The 16,506-nt window shown below is 42.3% G+C and overlaps 1 protein-coding gene across 2 annotated transcripts in view; it reads right to left on the bottom strand.

Moving 5' to 3' along the window:
• The window catches only part of kirrel3a (kirre like nephrin family adhesion molecule 3a), a 693,875-nt gene that overhangs the window by 167,319 nt on the left and 510,050 nt on the right, over positions 1–16,506 (bottom strand). For both annotated transcript variants that reach the window (XM_059957202.1, XM_059957203.1), the window contains exon 4: positions 4,418–4,575. In XM_059957202.1, the coding sequence (XP_059813185.1) occupies positions 4,418–4,575 (158 nt within the window). The remainder of the gene's footprint in view (positions 1–4,417; positions 4,576–16,506) is intronic.

Raw genomic sequence — 16,506 nt, 5'->3', positions numbered from 1 at the left:
GAATGCATTTATTTTAATGCTAGGAGCATTGTAAGAAAGGTGGATGAGCTTAGAGCATGGATTGATACCTGGAAATATGATGTTGTAACTATTAGTGAAACATGGTTGCAGGAGGGGTGTGATTGGCAACTAAATCTTCCTGGATTTCGTTGCTTCCAGTGTGATAGAATTGGAGGGACAAGAGGGGGAGGTGTTGCATTGCTTGTCAGAGAAAATATTACAGCGGTGCTCTGGCTGGATAGATTAGAGGGCTCATCTAGGGAGACTATTTGGGTGGAATTGAGGAATGGGAAAGGTGTAGTAACACTTATAGGAGTGTATTATAGACCACCTAATGGGGAGCAAGAGTTGGAGGAACAAATTTGTATGGAGATAGCAGGTATTTGTAGTAAGCACAGGGTTGTGATTGTGGGAGATTTTAATTTTCCACACATAGACTGGGAAGCCAATACTGTAAAAGGGCTGGATGGCTTGGAATTTGTAAAATGTGTGCATGATAGTTTTTTGCAGCAATACATAGAGGTACCAACTAGAGAAAGGGCAGTGTTGGATCTCCTGTTAGGGAATCCGATAGGTCAGGTGATGGAGGTATGTGTTGGGGAGCACTTCAGGTCCAGTGATCACAATGCCATTAGTTTCAATATAATTATGGAGAAGGATAGGACTGGACCCAGGTTTGAGATTTTTGATTGGAGAAAGGCTAACTTTGAGGAGATGCGAAAGGATTTAGAAGGAGTAGATTTGGACAATTCGTTTTATGGGAAGGATGTAATAGGTAATTTAAGGTGAAATTTTGAGGGTACAGAATCTTTATGTTCCTGTGAAGTTGAAAGGAAAGGTTAAAAGTTTGAGAGAGCCATGTTTTTCAAGGGATATTGGAAACTTGTTTCGGAAAAAGAGAGATATCTACAATAAATATAGGCAGCATGGAGTAAATGAGGTGCTCGAGGAATATAAAGAATGTTAAAAGAATCTTAAGAAAGAAATTAGAAAAGCTAAAAGAAGATACGAGGTTGCTTTGGCAAGTAAGGTGAAAATAAATCCAAAGGGTTTCTACAGTTATATTAATTGCAAAAGGATAATGAGGGATAAAATTGGTCCCTTAGAGAATCAGAATGGACAGCTATGTGTGGAGCCAAAAGAGATGGGGGCGATTTTGAACAATTTCCTTTCTTCGGTATTCACTAAGGAGAAGGATATTGAATTGTCTAAGGTAAGGGAAAAAAGTGGGGAAGTTATGGAAACTATAATGATTAAATAAGAGTAAGTCCTGGCGCTTTTAAGGACTATAAAAGTGGATAAGTCTCCTGATCCTGGCAGGATATTCCTTAGGACCTTGAGGGAAGTTGGTGTAGAAATAGCAGGGGCTCTGACAGAAATATTTCAAACATCATTAGAAATGGGGATGGTGCCAGAGGATTGGGGTATTGCTTATGTTGTTCCATTGTTTAAAAGGGGTTCTAAGACTAAACCTAGCAATTATCAGCCTGTAAGTTTGACGTCAGTGGTGGGTAAATTAATGGAAAGTATTCTTAGAGATGGTATATATAATTATCTGGATAGACAAGTTCTGATTAGGAACAGTCAACATGGATTTGTGCATAGAAGTTCATGTTTGACAAATCTTATTGAATTTTTTGAAGAGGTTACTAGGAAAGTTGACAAGGGTAAAGCAGTGAGTGTCCATATGGACTTCAGTAAGACAAGGTTCCACATGGAAGGTTAGTTAGGAAGGTTCAGTTGTTAGGTATTAATATTGAAGTAGTAAAATGGATTCAACAGTGGCTGGATGGGAGATGCCAGAGAGTAGTGGTGGATAACTGTTTGTCAGGTTGGAGGCTGGTGACTAGTGGTGAGCCTCAGGGATCTGTACTGGGTCCAATGTTGTTTGTCATATACATTAATGATCTGGATGATGGAGTGGTAAATTGGATTAGTAAGTATGTAGATGATACTAAGGTAGGTGGCATTGTGAATAATGAAGTAGGTTTTCAAAGCTTGCAGAGAGATTTAGGCCAGTTAGAAGAGTGGGCTGAAAGATGGCAGATGAAGGTTAATGCTGATAAGTGTGAGGTGCTACATTTTGGTAGGATTAATCAAAATAGTACATACATAGTAAATGGTAGGGCATTGAAGAATGCAGTAGAACAGAGTGATCTAGGAATTATGGTGCATAGTTCCCGGAAGGTGGAATCTCATGTGGATAGGGTGGTGAAGGAAGCTTTTGGTATGCTGGCCTTTATAAATCAGAGCATTGAGTATAGGAGTTGGGATGTAATGTTGAAATTGTAGAAGGCATTGGTAAGGCCAAATTTGGAGTATTGTGTACAGTTCTGGTCACCAAATTATAGGAAAGATATCAACAAAATAGAGAGAGTACAGAGAAGATTTACTAGAATATTACCTGGGTTTCAGTACCTAAGTTACAGAGAAAGGTTGAATAAGTTAGGTCTTTATTCTTCAGAGCATAGAAGGTTGAGGGGGGACTTGATAAAGGTATTTAAAATTATGAGGGGGATAGATAGAATTGACGTGGATAGGCTTTTTCCATTGAGAGTAGGGGAGATTCAAACAAGAGGACATGAGTTGAGAGTTAAGGGACAAAAGTTTAGGGGTAACACGAGGGGGAATTTCTTTACTCAGAGAGTGGTAGCTGTGTGGAACGAACTTCCAGTTGAAATGTAGAGGCAGGTTCGATATTGTCATTTCAAGTAAAATCGGATAGGTATATGGACAGGAAAAGAACGGAGGGTTATGGGCTGGGTGCAGGTTGGTGGGATTAGGTGAGAGTAAGCATTCGGCACAGACTAGAAGGGCTGAGATGGCCTGTTTCTGTGCTGTAATTGTTATATGGTTATATACGGTGGTTGTAAATGGGTCATATTCTGCATGGAGGCCAGTGACCAGTGGTGTGCCTCAGAGATCTGTTCTGGGACCCTTACTCTTCGTGATTTTTATAAATAACCTGGATGAGGAAGTGCAGGGATGGGTTAGTAAATTTGCTGATGACTCAAAGGTTGGGGGTGTTGTGGACAGTGTGGAGGGCTGTCAGAGGTTACAGCGGGTCAATGATAGGATGCAAGACTGGGCTGAGAAGTGGCAGAAAGCGTTCAACCCAGATAAGTGTGAAGTGGTTCATTTTGGTAGGTCAAATATGATGGCAGAATATAACATTATTGGCAAGATTCTTGGCAGTGTGGAGGATAAGAGGTGACCTGATAGAGGTGTATAAGATAATGAGAGGCATTGATCGTGTGGATAGTCAGAGACCTTTTCCCAGGGCTGAAATGGCTGGCATGAGAGGGCATAGTTTTAAGGTGCTTGGAAGTGGGTACAGAGGAGATGTTAGGAGTAAGTTTTTTACGCAGAGAGTGGTGAGTGCGCGGAATGGGCTACTGGCAACGCTGGTAGAGGCAGAAACGATAGGGTCGTTTAAGAAGTTCCTGGATAGGTACATGGAGCTTAGAAAAATAGTGGGTTATGGGTAACCCGAGGTAATTTCTAAGGTAAGGACCTGTTTGACACAGCATTGTGGGTTGAAGGGCTTGTATTGTGCTATACATTTTCTATGTTTCTAAATAAGATTCAGAAAAATACAGACTCCTGAGCATAAAAGTCAACAGCAGGAGGCTGTTCTGTTTGTAATAATCTGAAACAAATGGAAGCGTCACTGGTGTGGACATGGAAAAGGGTCACTTTGGAATTTTAAAATTGGGACAAGATGCAACTCGTAGAGACAGCTTTACTTGGCAGGTGTGAGCATTCACCAAGCTGACAGAAATGTGAGACACGGGACGCCAGACTTGGTACATTGTGTTCAGTTCCAGTTGCCTCATTATAGGAAGGACGTGGAAGCTTTTGAGAGTGTGTCACAGAGATTCACTGGATGCTGCCTGGATTATAGAACATGTCTTACGAAGATAGTTTGAGCAAGCTAGGGGTTTTCTCTTTGGAGCAATGGAGAATGAAAGGCGACTTGATAAAAGTGTACAAAATGATAAGAGGCATGGATCGATTAGACAGCCAGAGACATTTTCCCATGGTGGACATGGCTAATACACGGGGGCATAATTTTAAATTGATTGTAGGAGAGTATAAGGAGGGGCTGCCCAGAGGTAAGTCCTTTACATGGTGGTAGAGGCAGATACGTTAGAGGCATTTAAGAAGCCCTAAGACAGACACATAGGTGATAGAAAAAAATGAAGGGCTGTGTAGATTGGAAGCATTAGGTTAATTTTAGAGTAGGTTAAAAGGCCTGTACTGTGCTGTAGTGTGTAATGTTCTATGCTCTATGAGGTTGTAGATGGTGGGTCAAACAGCATCTGTACGGGGGGCGGGGGGATTGTCAGCACTTCACCCTGCAGAGGGCCACAGTATGGAACTACTGTTTGTGCTTGCAACAGCCTGCTTATCTTACCTTTATGTAGGTGGCTCCACTCAGGGGCTCGCCGTCTCGTATCCAGGTGATAACGGCCGCAGGCTTGGCGTTGTCCGCACGGCATGTCAGGTTCAGGGAGTCTCCCACCTTCAGGCTGACGACTGGCCCACTGCTGATCACTGGATTGTCTGGAGGTACTGCAATAATGGAATACAAGTAAAAGCATGAAACCAATGGCCACTGATTGAGGCTTTCCAGTGAGCACAAGGGTAGTAGGTTCCATTCCTGCAAACACCTTCATTAATGCAAATATCTTATCAGCCAATCATGTGGCAGCAACTCACTGCACAAAAGCATGCAGACATGGTCAAAAGGTTCAGTTGTTGTTCAGACCAAACATCAGAATGAGGAAGAAATGTGATCTAAGTGACTGTGGAATGATTGTTGGTGTCAGATGGGGTGGTTTGAGTATCTCAGAAACTGCTCATCTCCTGGGATCTTCATGCACATCATTCTCTAGAGTTTACAGAGAGTGGTGCAAAAAACAAAAAAAAGCATCCAGTGAGCAGAAGTTCAGTGGGTGAAAGCGCCTTGTTAATGAGAGAGGTCAGGGGAGAACGGCCAGACTCGTTCAAGCTGACAAGAAGGCAACAGTAACTCTAATAGCCACCTCTTACAACAGTGATGTGCAGAAGAGCATCTCTGAAGGCGCAACACATCCAACCTTGAAGTGGACAGGCTACAGAAGCTAAAGACCACAAACGTACACTCAGGTACGGGAGGTACTCAACAACGTGATGGGCGTAGATCTTGACTCAGTCCATTTTGCTCAGTCACTCTAAGTGAATTACACTCTCTTCATTCTATATTGTCTATCATTCATCCACTCTTAGTTGCTCAATGTTCAACACTCCCTTAACTCTCAGTGCTCATGACCCTCTGTTACTCTTTGCTAATCCACCATTATGCTTGATGTCATTCAATGACTATCTCTCTATTACGACCTCCAAAGCTGAATGGAAATATGCACTTCCAGTACTTTATATCAATATATGCCAATCACTCTGTTACACTGTCTCACTCAATGTGCCATTTATTACCAAGCCCCTGACACTCCCCGTCATTCAGTGCAATCACTCTGTAGCAGCCTGCCATTCAATGCCAATCCTTCAACTGCATTGCGTCAATCAATTAGTACCGCTTGCTCCACTATCCTCTGCTTAGCTCAGTACAAATCCATTGATTGTGCACTGCATCAAGTGCCAGTCCCTCCATTATGCTATGCCATATGCCATCAATTAGTGCATTACCCCAAACGCATTCGGTTCTAGGTCATCCATTACATCCGATTTGCTACTAATTTCTCCTTAATAGTGTGTACTTAGCCTTACTCCCTCTCATACGTCTTTTTTCAATGTCTCTCGCTTACTTTGTCTATATAGTAGGTGCTGATCACTATATCATAGCCTCTGTACCATTATATAAGACAATGCCAATCCCTGCATTGTTTTCTGTGCAATGGCACCAATCATTCCATTATCTTCATACCAGAATGCCAGTTCTTCTATTACAAAAACTGCAATTCAGTACCATTCAGTTTTATCTTGTGTCCTGGTGCTAATCTCTCGGTTACTCTGTTGGTCAAGGATCTAAGCCTTCCAATGCACTCCGTGTTTCTCATCTGCACCATATGTCACTCAGTTTCTATCCATCCACTCTCTTTCACTGAGTCTTCATTACTGTCACACTGTTGGGTTTTGGTGAGGATCACATGCCCTTATGAAGGTGTGGACTTTAAAGATCAGACAGCAGGCGGCAATAGCACATTCAGTGCGAAGGTGCATGTTATGTCCAGAGGTGGATAACTTTTAGAAAAAGTGCAAAAAAAGGCAAAATAACAAAATGACAAAATGCAGATATAGTGAAAATGCAGATATATACTATCATCAGACCTTTAGGACTACAGCTCCAAAACATCAGCCTGAAGTAATACACCCCGCACCAGTCCCTACCATCCCCAGACCAATGGACTAGTGGGAAGGTTTAATCAAAACTGGAAGCAACAACTAACAGGACACATTTAAAAGTGTGATAAATTTAAAAGAAATTTAAAAGTGGATAAATCTCCAGATCCTGACAGGATATTTCCCAGGACCTTGAGGGAAGTTTGTGTAGAAATAGCAGCAGCTCTGACGGAGATCTTTAAGATGTCATTAGAAACGGGGATTGTGCCGGAGGATTGGCATATTGCTCATATGGTTCCATTGTTTAAAAATGGTTCTAGAAGGAAGCCTAGCAATTATAGACCTGTCAGTTTGACATCAGTGGTGGGTAAATTAATGGAAAGTATTCTTAGAGATAGTATTAATAATTATCTGGATAAACAGGATCTGATTAGGAGTAGCCAGCATGGATCTGTGGGTGGAAGGTCATGTTTGACAACCTTATTGAATTTTTTGAAGAAGTTACGGGGAATGTTGACGAGGGTAATGCAGTGGATGTAGTCTATATGAATTTCAGCAAAGCCTTTGACAAAGTTCACATGGAAGGTTAGTTAAGAAGGTTCAGTCGTTAGGTATTAATGCTGGAGTAATAAAATGGATTCAACAGTGGCTAGATGGGAGATGCCAGAGAGTAGTGGTGGATAATTGTTTATCGGGATGGAGGCCGGTGACTAGCGGGGTGCTTTAGGGATCTGTTTTGGGCCCAATGTTGTTTGTAATATACATAAATGATCTGGATGATGGGGTGGTAAATTGGATTAGTAAGTATGCCAATGATACTAAGGTAGGAGGTGTTGTGGATAATGAGGTGGGTTTTCAAAGCTTGCAGGGAGATTTATGCTGGTTAGAAGAATGGGCTGAATGTTGGCAGATGGAGTTTAATGCTGAGAAGTGTGAGGTTCTACATTTTGGCAGGAATAATCCAAATAGAGCATACAGGGTAAATGGTAGGGCATTGAGGAATGCAGAGGAACAGAGAGATCTAGGAATAACAGTGCATAGTTCCCTGAAGGTGGAGTCTCATGTAGATAGGGTGGTGAAGAAGGCTTTTGGAACGCTGGCCTTTATAAATCAAAGCATTGAGTACAGAAGTTGGGATGTAATGTTAAAATTGTACAAGGCAATGGTAAGGCCAAATTTAGAATATTGTGTGCAGTTCTGGTCACCGAATTATAGGAAAGATATCAATAAGTGCAGAGACGATTTACTAGGATGCTACCTGGGTTTCAGCACTTAAGTGACAGAGAAAGGTTGAACAAGTTAGGTCTCTATTCATTGGAGCGTAGAAGGTTGAGGGGGGATTTGATCGAGGTATTTAAAATTTTGAGAGGGATAGATAGAGTTGACGTGAATAGGCTGTTTCCATTGAGAGTAGGCGAGATTCAAACGAGAGGACATGATTTGAGAGTTAGGGGGCAGAAGTTTAAGGGAAACACGAGGGGGTATTTCTTTACTCAAAGAGTGATAGCTGTGTGGAATGAGCTTCCTGTAGAAGTAGTAGAGGCCAGTTCAGTTGTGTCATTTAAGGTAAAATTGGATAGGTATATGGACAGGAAAGGAGTGGAGGGTTATGGGCTGAGTGCGGGTAGGTGGGACTAGGTGAGATTAAGAGTTCGGCATGGACTAGGAGGGCCAAGATGGTCTGTTGCCGTGCTGTGATTGTTATATGGTTATATGGTTACATCAAAGAATGCCACTGTCCTGGAGTGTGCAATGGCAAACAAAAGTGTTCACTCTGCGAAATACCCTATCATGTGCACCCGATATGCATAACCTCAGCACTCCCAGAACTTCTACTCAAAGTCATTCAGTTTCCTATACCTCCATCTTATGGTGCCAGTCTCTCCAATGTATGCTTGCATCACAGTACTAATTCTCTATTACATTTTACCATTGTGCCAGTTCCTTTGTCACTGAGTGTCAATATCTCATTCTAAAATTGGGTCAGAGTGCCAGTTCTTTTATTGCATCCCAGGTCACTTAGTTTCTATTCTCTGTGACATTGTGCCACTCAGTGTCAGTCACTGTCCAATGCCATGCATCGTTCAGTGCTGGCCCTCTATGCACTGTGTCACTCACTGCCAGTATCTCCATAACTTTGTGTTTCCTAGCATCAATCCACACGCTCAGTGCCAATGCTTTTATTACCTCGTATTTCACATTGCCGTTCTTGCTGTCACTCTTGTTGCATTGGTGTCAATCAGTGGCAGGGCTAAATATTTTACTACTCTTAATGTCACTATGCTAATCTGTTCGTGCCCCCTGTCATGGTGCCTATCTTTCATTTACCTCTGTTCGAAGCACGAAGCCCCCCTTTACTCTATGGATGAAGGTGTCAGTCTTTCGATTCCTCGTGGCTTGATTGTGCCAGTGTCTCCCGCTGTTATTTGGATAACAAATGAGGCAACTAACTGCTGAACATTTCAAGGTGAGTTCAAAGCAGTTGAGGGTAAAATTATCCTGTATCAGGGAATTCCAGAAAAGTGTAAACACTGTGTGGAACATATGTCCAGCTAAGAGTTTGTTTAATCTTAACAATGCATAGGTAGTTTGTCAATTGGATACAATAATTGAATATACTGACGCCTCCTCAAGATGGTCTAAATAGACTCTTGTGGGAATTTACACACATCCAGCCTGCCTTCTGCAGTCCTGGTTATCACAACGATTGGCACGAATGTCATTAACTAATTGTTGCAATCAATGCCTATCAGTTCAACTTCAGGAGTCCCAGTGTAACCTGGGAAAAACACCAATCCAGCCAAAAATTGAACATCATCATCTTTAGTCACTTGTTCTTCTCACACACCCAACGTGTACACACATTCTATTCCAAAATAGTCCACCTTGGTTACTGCTCTGATATTAAGAACCACCAGCCGGGACCTAGAGCGATGGATGAGGAGGAATCAAGGTAGGTTGTTATCTATCACAGGGCTACTGAATAGAGACAGAGATACTCTCCATGAAGGAAATGTAACATCAATATGAATTGAGGAAATAATTTTAAAAACATTTTCCTCACACATCAAAGCACCCATGCATAGATATTACAATTTGCTTCCTCAGTCAATTCTCAGAGAACAAAATCCTTGCAAAATGGAGATTCATTGGAGGGAGAATGTTCTGTTGGCGATGAGATTAGTGTGCTATTTTAAGAAGCCATCTAAAACTGCAATGTGTTCTGGTGTGGGTTATATTATTACATTAGCCTGACTTTGCATTCAGACAACGTGGCCATCCCATTTATGCACTCAGATCTGAAACTGAGCTCACTAGGGTGAATACAGAAAGCAGACACCAAGCATTCAAAAGCATTAGCTTCTGCTCACTGCCTTAGTAGCTTCACGGTGCATCAGTTTAACAGCAGCCAATGATTGGCACATACCTGCAGTTTGCCCAGATTTCACCTCCTTCCATAGCAGCTTCCTGCAACTCTTGTATTGGCTGTTAGGTTAATTTAACAATGCTAACAAATTAATTTTCTTCTACTTACCCTGCCTTGTTCCCCACCCTCCCCTGTCTTTTTCTCATTCTCCACTCTTTTTGTGGCTATTAATTTTTTCAAAGCGATGATGCTAAGCTATCCTAACAACCATGCTACTGATAGGAATTTCTTATGGAATCATTTTATATCAAGGAAATGACAGTGTCACAGTAACATTGCAAGTGCACAGATACACAAATATACAAATATTAGAAGAGATCTGATCTCTGAATGGAAATTCCAGTCCTTCTTGAGAGAATGGAACAACTTACAGAAGTCTTTTGGCCAGAGGCAGGGCGCCTTAATAAACTGGTAGCTAGTCCTGGCCTAGAGAGAAGGCACCCAGATTCACAACTAGGAGGGAAAACAGAGTTAATGTTTTCAGGTAGAAGACTACCTCAGAATTAGTTCTGATGATAGGTCATTAACTCGAAACATTAGTTCAGTTTCTCTCTCCACAAATGATACAAGTGTGGTTGATTGTTTCTAGAAATTTCTGTTTTATTTCAGATTTTAGCAGCAGTAGTTTGGTCTTTGATCAGAAATGGGAAGCTCTGTTTCTCAGGTGACTGACCCTGCTCTTCCAATGAGAGGAGAGGAAATTGCAGTAAAACATGGGACTGCCAGTTAGCTCCACTTAATAGTCAATGGTCAGCAAATATTCACCTTATCTTTCGTTCTTAGAATTATAACAGCATCTAACAAAGACAGTGTTAATACAAAATTGCCTGAGCTGGGTGCAATGATATATTATGAACACATGTCTATAAACAACTTTGCATGTCAAAAATGAATCACTTTTTGCTCTGGTGCATAATGGAATTGGCTTTTTTCCATCCATTCCAGCACAAATGAGATTAAAAAGCAGATTCACTGACAGAAAGTGGGCAGGCTCATTTTAAAAAGAAACAACCTCAGAATATAGACTTCTCATCTAATCAGACATCAGACTAAAGCAATACGCATTTCTGTAGAAAATTGGAACTTGTGGGATTTGTTGGTGCATGTGTGCAATATTTGCTCCTGTTTGAAGCTCAGGGACATGGTTAAATCTTCATCCTCCCAAGCTGTTATTTTTGTTAGTATTTCCTAGTGACAATTTGTGTAAATTAGGACTGTCATTCCAAAGACCAGCGTTTGCTGCAATTTACCAGAGAGGATGCAATTACTTTCTTTTAAACTTCTAATAGCATTTAGTCACAACTGTAATTTTCTAAATCTACAATGCATCTTCCCCTGCAATTTATTTATCCACTTATTAATTAATAAATCTCCTTTGAGATTTTCACTGAAGTCCCTTCTGGTAAAGAGCCCGCTGCTTCTCAGGAGCAGAACAATTTCCTGGAGCAGGATGGTGTAACAGAAGCTCTCTCTTCAGTAGCTGTGGAGGTTACAAAGGATCCAGAGAGTGTGGAGGAGAAAGATTATTCTGCTGTTGGGGAGCTGGTGGGGTTATCAGCCAGTAAGACTGTTTTCCAAGAACAGAAGAATAATCTTCTGGAGACTGCTGGAAGGAACTTAGGAGAAAAAAATCATAACAGAATTAATAAAAGAGCAGTTTTACAAATCTCTTTCAAGTTTTCTGTTTATTGGTTCTAAAAATCAAAATCAAACGGAGTTAAACAGCCAGTCAAGAACCAAATGATTAGGTAGCAAGGACTCGGTCCCTCTTTCAATTGTGACCATGTTGGTGACTAACGGCAACGGGGTGTGATTGTGAGGATTTTGGCAGTCAGTCATGTGGTAAGACCAAAAACACATCCGTTCAGAACTGGCAATCCTCAGAGGGTCACCGGTGGAAGTGCCCTGTGACCCTGAGATCACGGAAAAATATTTCAGGTAAAATGAGGTCTGAGATTAGCACGACAAATAGCAATTACAGCAAGCTTTTCACAAATGTCAACAGAAGTGTTAAATTAATAGCCCTGTACAAAATAATGAAACTCTCTGGATGTGAAATATTTGCCATGTTTTGTTATAATCTTTGAGCACTGCAATTACATGGCTGGCTGGCTGCTGTTATTACCAGCACTCACTTCGCACTCATCCCAAAAAAATCCCTCAAAGGCCCACAGACTTTCTCCAAAACATCCCAGTGGTAGCTGCACCGTTGCCTTCAGCCTTTTGAACCTGTTTCTAATCACTGATTCTACCCCCTCCTGCTGCTCTTTATTGGGATCTTGGCTTATCATTTTCATTTGCACGTATCCTTAAGAGAACTTTCTTCCACTAATTGCTTCACACCCGCCATCCCCGTCTGACAAGTCCCTTGCACAGCACAACCCCTTCTTCATCCAATTAGAAAGCTTGATTATCTAAATGGATGATGTGACATATAATTATATTGGAAGTCAAAATTACAGTATTAACTGCAATTTTCTTTCCGCACATGGATTCTACCTACCTGCGCATTTCCAGCATAGTCTGACATTATTTCAGATTTCCTCAGGTAGGAGAATCTAGAACTGGGGGTCACTCTTTAAAAAAAGGGGTCTCTCATTTAAGACAGAAATGAGATGAGATTCTTTTTTCTCTCAGGTCTCAAATATTTGAAAGACTCTTCCTCAAGAGCCTTGGAGTGTGCTCCAGGCAGACAGAGGAGGGAGGTGTTACTGCAGGTGGAGCCACAGTTAAAATGTTACCTTTCAGCCATGATCCTATTAAATAGTCAAGCAGGATTGAGGGGAGAGCAGCCTGATCCTGCTCCTAAATTGCATGCTCATACGTTTGGATTTTCAGTTGTTTTACGAGTCAACTGCAACCTGCCTCCAATATTATTCTCATGAATAAATGTTGAATAAAAGCAAAGAAACATCCCATTTTTAAAATTATTATCCCTGTGCTGACTTTCTTTGCTATTGGTCTCAGCTTACTGCTCTGAGCCTTGCTGCTTCCATGCCGAAAACTCCAGCCAATTTCCACCTTCCCTACATGGGTGGATCATTGCTGAGGCAGTTGGCAAGAGTGGGAAGAGCATCCTTCTAGTTACCATCTCTACATGGTCCAACCCTGGCTGGTACTCCATCGGATGGACAACCCAACGCCAAGCGTGCCTGCTCAAGGGTACAAGCCAATACCAGGAGTTGTGTGCCCTACACCAAGCTGCTGTGGGACACACACCAACACCAGGAGTGCTGTAAACAGACACCATAACCAAGAGTGAGTGCTGTGGGACACACCAGGGCCGAAGATCAAAGTTCAATGCCAATTCATCATCAAAGCACAAACTGCATATGTCACCAGCGATTCATTTTCTTGCAGGCATTGACAGTATAAAAAATGTAATAGGGTCAATGGAACACTATAATGGCACCAACCTTGCTTCATGCTGATTTCATTTGGCCAACAACATTCAGCAGGCTTAAGTATAGTACTGGAGCTGTGCTTAACCACACTGTCAGTGTGAAGTAAGCAGAGCAGGGAGCTAAGCTCACAGCCTTGTGGAGCACCTGTGCAGATGGAGATTGTGGAGATGTTATTGACAGTACGAGCTGACTGTGGTCTACAGGTGAGGAAATTCAGGGTCCAATTGCACAAGGAGAGATTGGGACCGAGGTCTTGGAGCTCATTGTTTAGGTTTGCGGGGATGATAGTTTTGAGCAGTGAGCTGAAGACAATGAAGAGCATCCTGATGAATGAATCTTCAATGCCCAGGAGTTCCAAGGTTGAATGAAGAGATAATGAAATAGCATCTGCTGTTTTCCTGTTGTGACGGTAGGCAAATTGGGGCTGATCTATGCAGTCTGCTGGCAGAATTTGATATGCATCATGACCAGCCTCTCCAAGAACTTCATAGTGGATGCAATTACAGCTGGAGGATGGGCATTGAGGCAGGACTGGGTGCTGAGGACACAAACCAACAGCAGGACTGAGTGTGTGAACACAAAACAACATCAGGGCTCAACAAAACCAGGACTGTGTGCAGACACAAGAACACCAGAGCTGGGAGTTTTAGACTGAACAACACCAGGACTGTGGACTCAACAACATTAGGACTGGATGTGGACTCAACAACATCAGCACTGAATGTGGACTCAGCAACATCTGGACTGGGTGTGGACTCAACAACATCTGGACTGGATGCGGAGTCAACAATATCAGGACTGAATGTGGACTCAACAACATCAGGACTGGATGTGGACTCAATAACACCAGGACTGGATGTGGACTCAATAACAACTGGACCCGTATCTACGGATAAGGTGCTGGAGGATTGGAGGATAGCTCGTGTTGTTCTGTTGTTTAAAAAATGCTCTAAAAGTAGTCTGGGAAATTATGGCCCAGTAAGTTTGACATCAGTAGTAGGTAAATTATTGGAAGGAGTACTAAGAGATAGGATTTACAAGTATTTAGATAGACAGGGACTTATTGGGGAGAGTCAACATGGCTTTGTGCATGGTGGGTCATGTTTAACAAATCTATTAGAGTTTTTCAAGGAGGTTACAAGGAAAGTGTATGAAGGGAAGGCAGTGGATATTGTCTATATGGACTTCAGTAAGGCCTTTGACATGGTCCTACATGGGAGGCTAGTTAGGAAGATTCAGTCACTAGGTATATATGGTGAGGTAGTAAATTGGATTAGACATTGGCTTAATGGGAGAAGCCAGAGAGTGGTAGTGGAGGATTGCTTCTCTGAGTGGAGGCCTGTGACTAGTGGTGTGCCACAGGGATCAGTGCTGGGTCCATGGTTATTTGTCATCTATATCAATGATCTGGATGATAATGTGGCAAATTGGATCAGCAAATTTGCTGATGATACAAAGATTGGAGGTTTAGTGGACAGTAAGGAAGGTTTTCAAAACTTGCAGAGGGAGTTGGACCAGCTGGAAAAATGGGCTGAAAAATGGCAGATGGAGTTTAAAACACAGGTGTGAGGTATTGCACTTTGGAAGGAAAAACCAAAGTAGAACATACAAGGTAAATGGTAGGGCACTGAGGAGTGCAGCAGAACAGAGCGATCTAGGAATAGAGATACAAAATTCCCTAAAAGTGGCGTCACAAGTAGATAGGGTTGGAAAGAGAGCTTTTGGTACATTGGCCTTTATAAATCAAAGTATTGAGTATAAGAGTTGGAATGTTATGGTGAGGTTGTATAAGGCATTGGTGAGGCTGAATTTGGAGTATTGTGTGCAGTTTTGGTCACCGAATTACAGGAAGAATATTAATAAGTTTGAAAGAGTGCATAGAAAGTTTACAAGGATGTTGCCAGGACTTGATAAACTGAGTTACAGAGAAAGGTTGAATAGGTTGGGACTTTATTCCCTGGAGCGTAAAAGAATGAGGGGAGATTTGATAGAGGTATATTCAATTATGATAGGTATAGATAGAGTGAATGCAAGCAGGCTTTTTGCACTGAGGCTAGGGGTGAAAAAAACCAGAGGACATGGGTGAAGGGTGAAGGGGGAGAGGTTTAAAGGGAACATTAGAGGGGCTTCATCACACAGAGTGGTGGGAATGTGGAATGGATGAGCTGCCAGATGAAGTGGTAAATGCAGGCCCACTTTTAACATTAAAAAAAAACTTGGACAGGTACATGGATGAGAGGTGTATGGAGGGATATGGTCCAGGTGCAGGTCTGTGGGACTAGGCAGATAAATGGTTCAGCACAGCCAAGAAGGGCCTGTTTCTGTGCTGTAATGTTCTATGGTTCAAACATCAGGATTGGATATGGACTCAATAACATCTGGTCTGGATGCGGACTTAACAACATCTGTATTGGGTGTGGACTCAACAACATCTGGTCTGGATGTGGACTGAACAACATCTGGACTGGGTGTGGACTCAACAACATCTGGATCGGGTGTGTACTCAACAACATCTGGATCAGGTGTGGACTCAACAACATCTGGATTGAGTGTAGGCTCAACAACAGCTGGATTGGGTGTGGACTCAACAACATCTGGATTGGGTGTAGACTCAACAACATCTGGACTGGATGTGGACTCAACAACATCTGGACTCAACAACATCTGGACTGGGTGTGGACTCAACAACATCAGGACTGGGTGTGGACTCAACAATATCAGGACTGGATGTGGACTGAACAACATCAGAACTGGGTGTGGACTCAACAACATCTGGATTGGGTGTGGACTCAACAACATCAGGACTAGGTGTGGACTCAACAACATCTGGATTGGGTGTAGACTCAACAACATCAGGACTGGGTGTGGACTCGACAATATCAGGACTGGATGTGGACTCAACAACATCTGGATTGGGTGTAGACTCAACAACATCAGGACTGGGTGTGGACTCGACAATATCAGGACTGGATGTGGACTCAACAACATCTGGATTGGGTGTAGACTCAACAACATCAGGACTGGGTGTGGACTCGACAATATCAGGACTGGATGTGGATTGAACAACATCAGAACTGGGTGTGGACTCAACAACATCTGGATTGGGTGTGGACTCAACAACATCAGGACTAGGTGTGGACTCAACAACATCTGGATTGGGTGTAGACTCAACAACATCAGGACTGGGTGTGGACTCGACAATATCAGGAGTGGTTGTGGACTCAACAACATCTGGATTGGGTGTGGACTCAACAATATCAGGACTGGGTGTGTACTCAACAACATCTGGATTGGATGTGGACTCAACAATATCAGTACTGGGTGATGGGGACT

This window comes from Hypanus sabinus, chromosome X2 (assembly GCF_030144855.1).
Source record: "Hypanus sabinus isolate sHypSab1 chromosome X2, sHypSab1.hap1, whole genome shotgun sequence".
Lineage (NCBI taxonomy): Eukaryota > Metazoa > Chordata > Chondrichthyes > Myliobatiformes > Dasyatidae > Hypanus > Hypanus sabinus.
The sequence above is the reverse complement of the archived record's forward strand: the minus strand, read 5'-3'. Positions and strand labels throughout refer to the sequence as shown.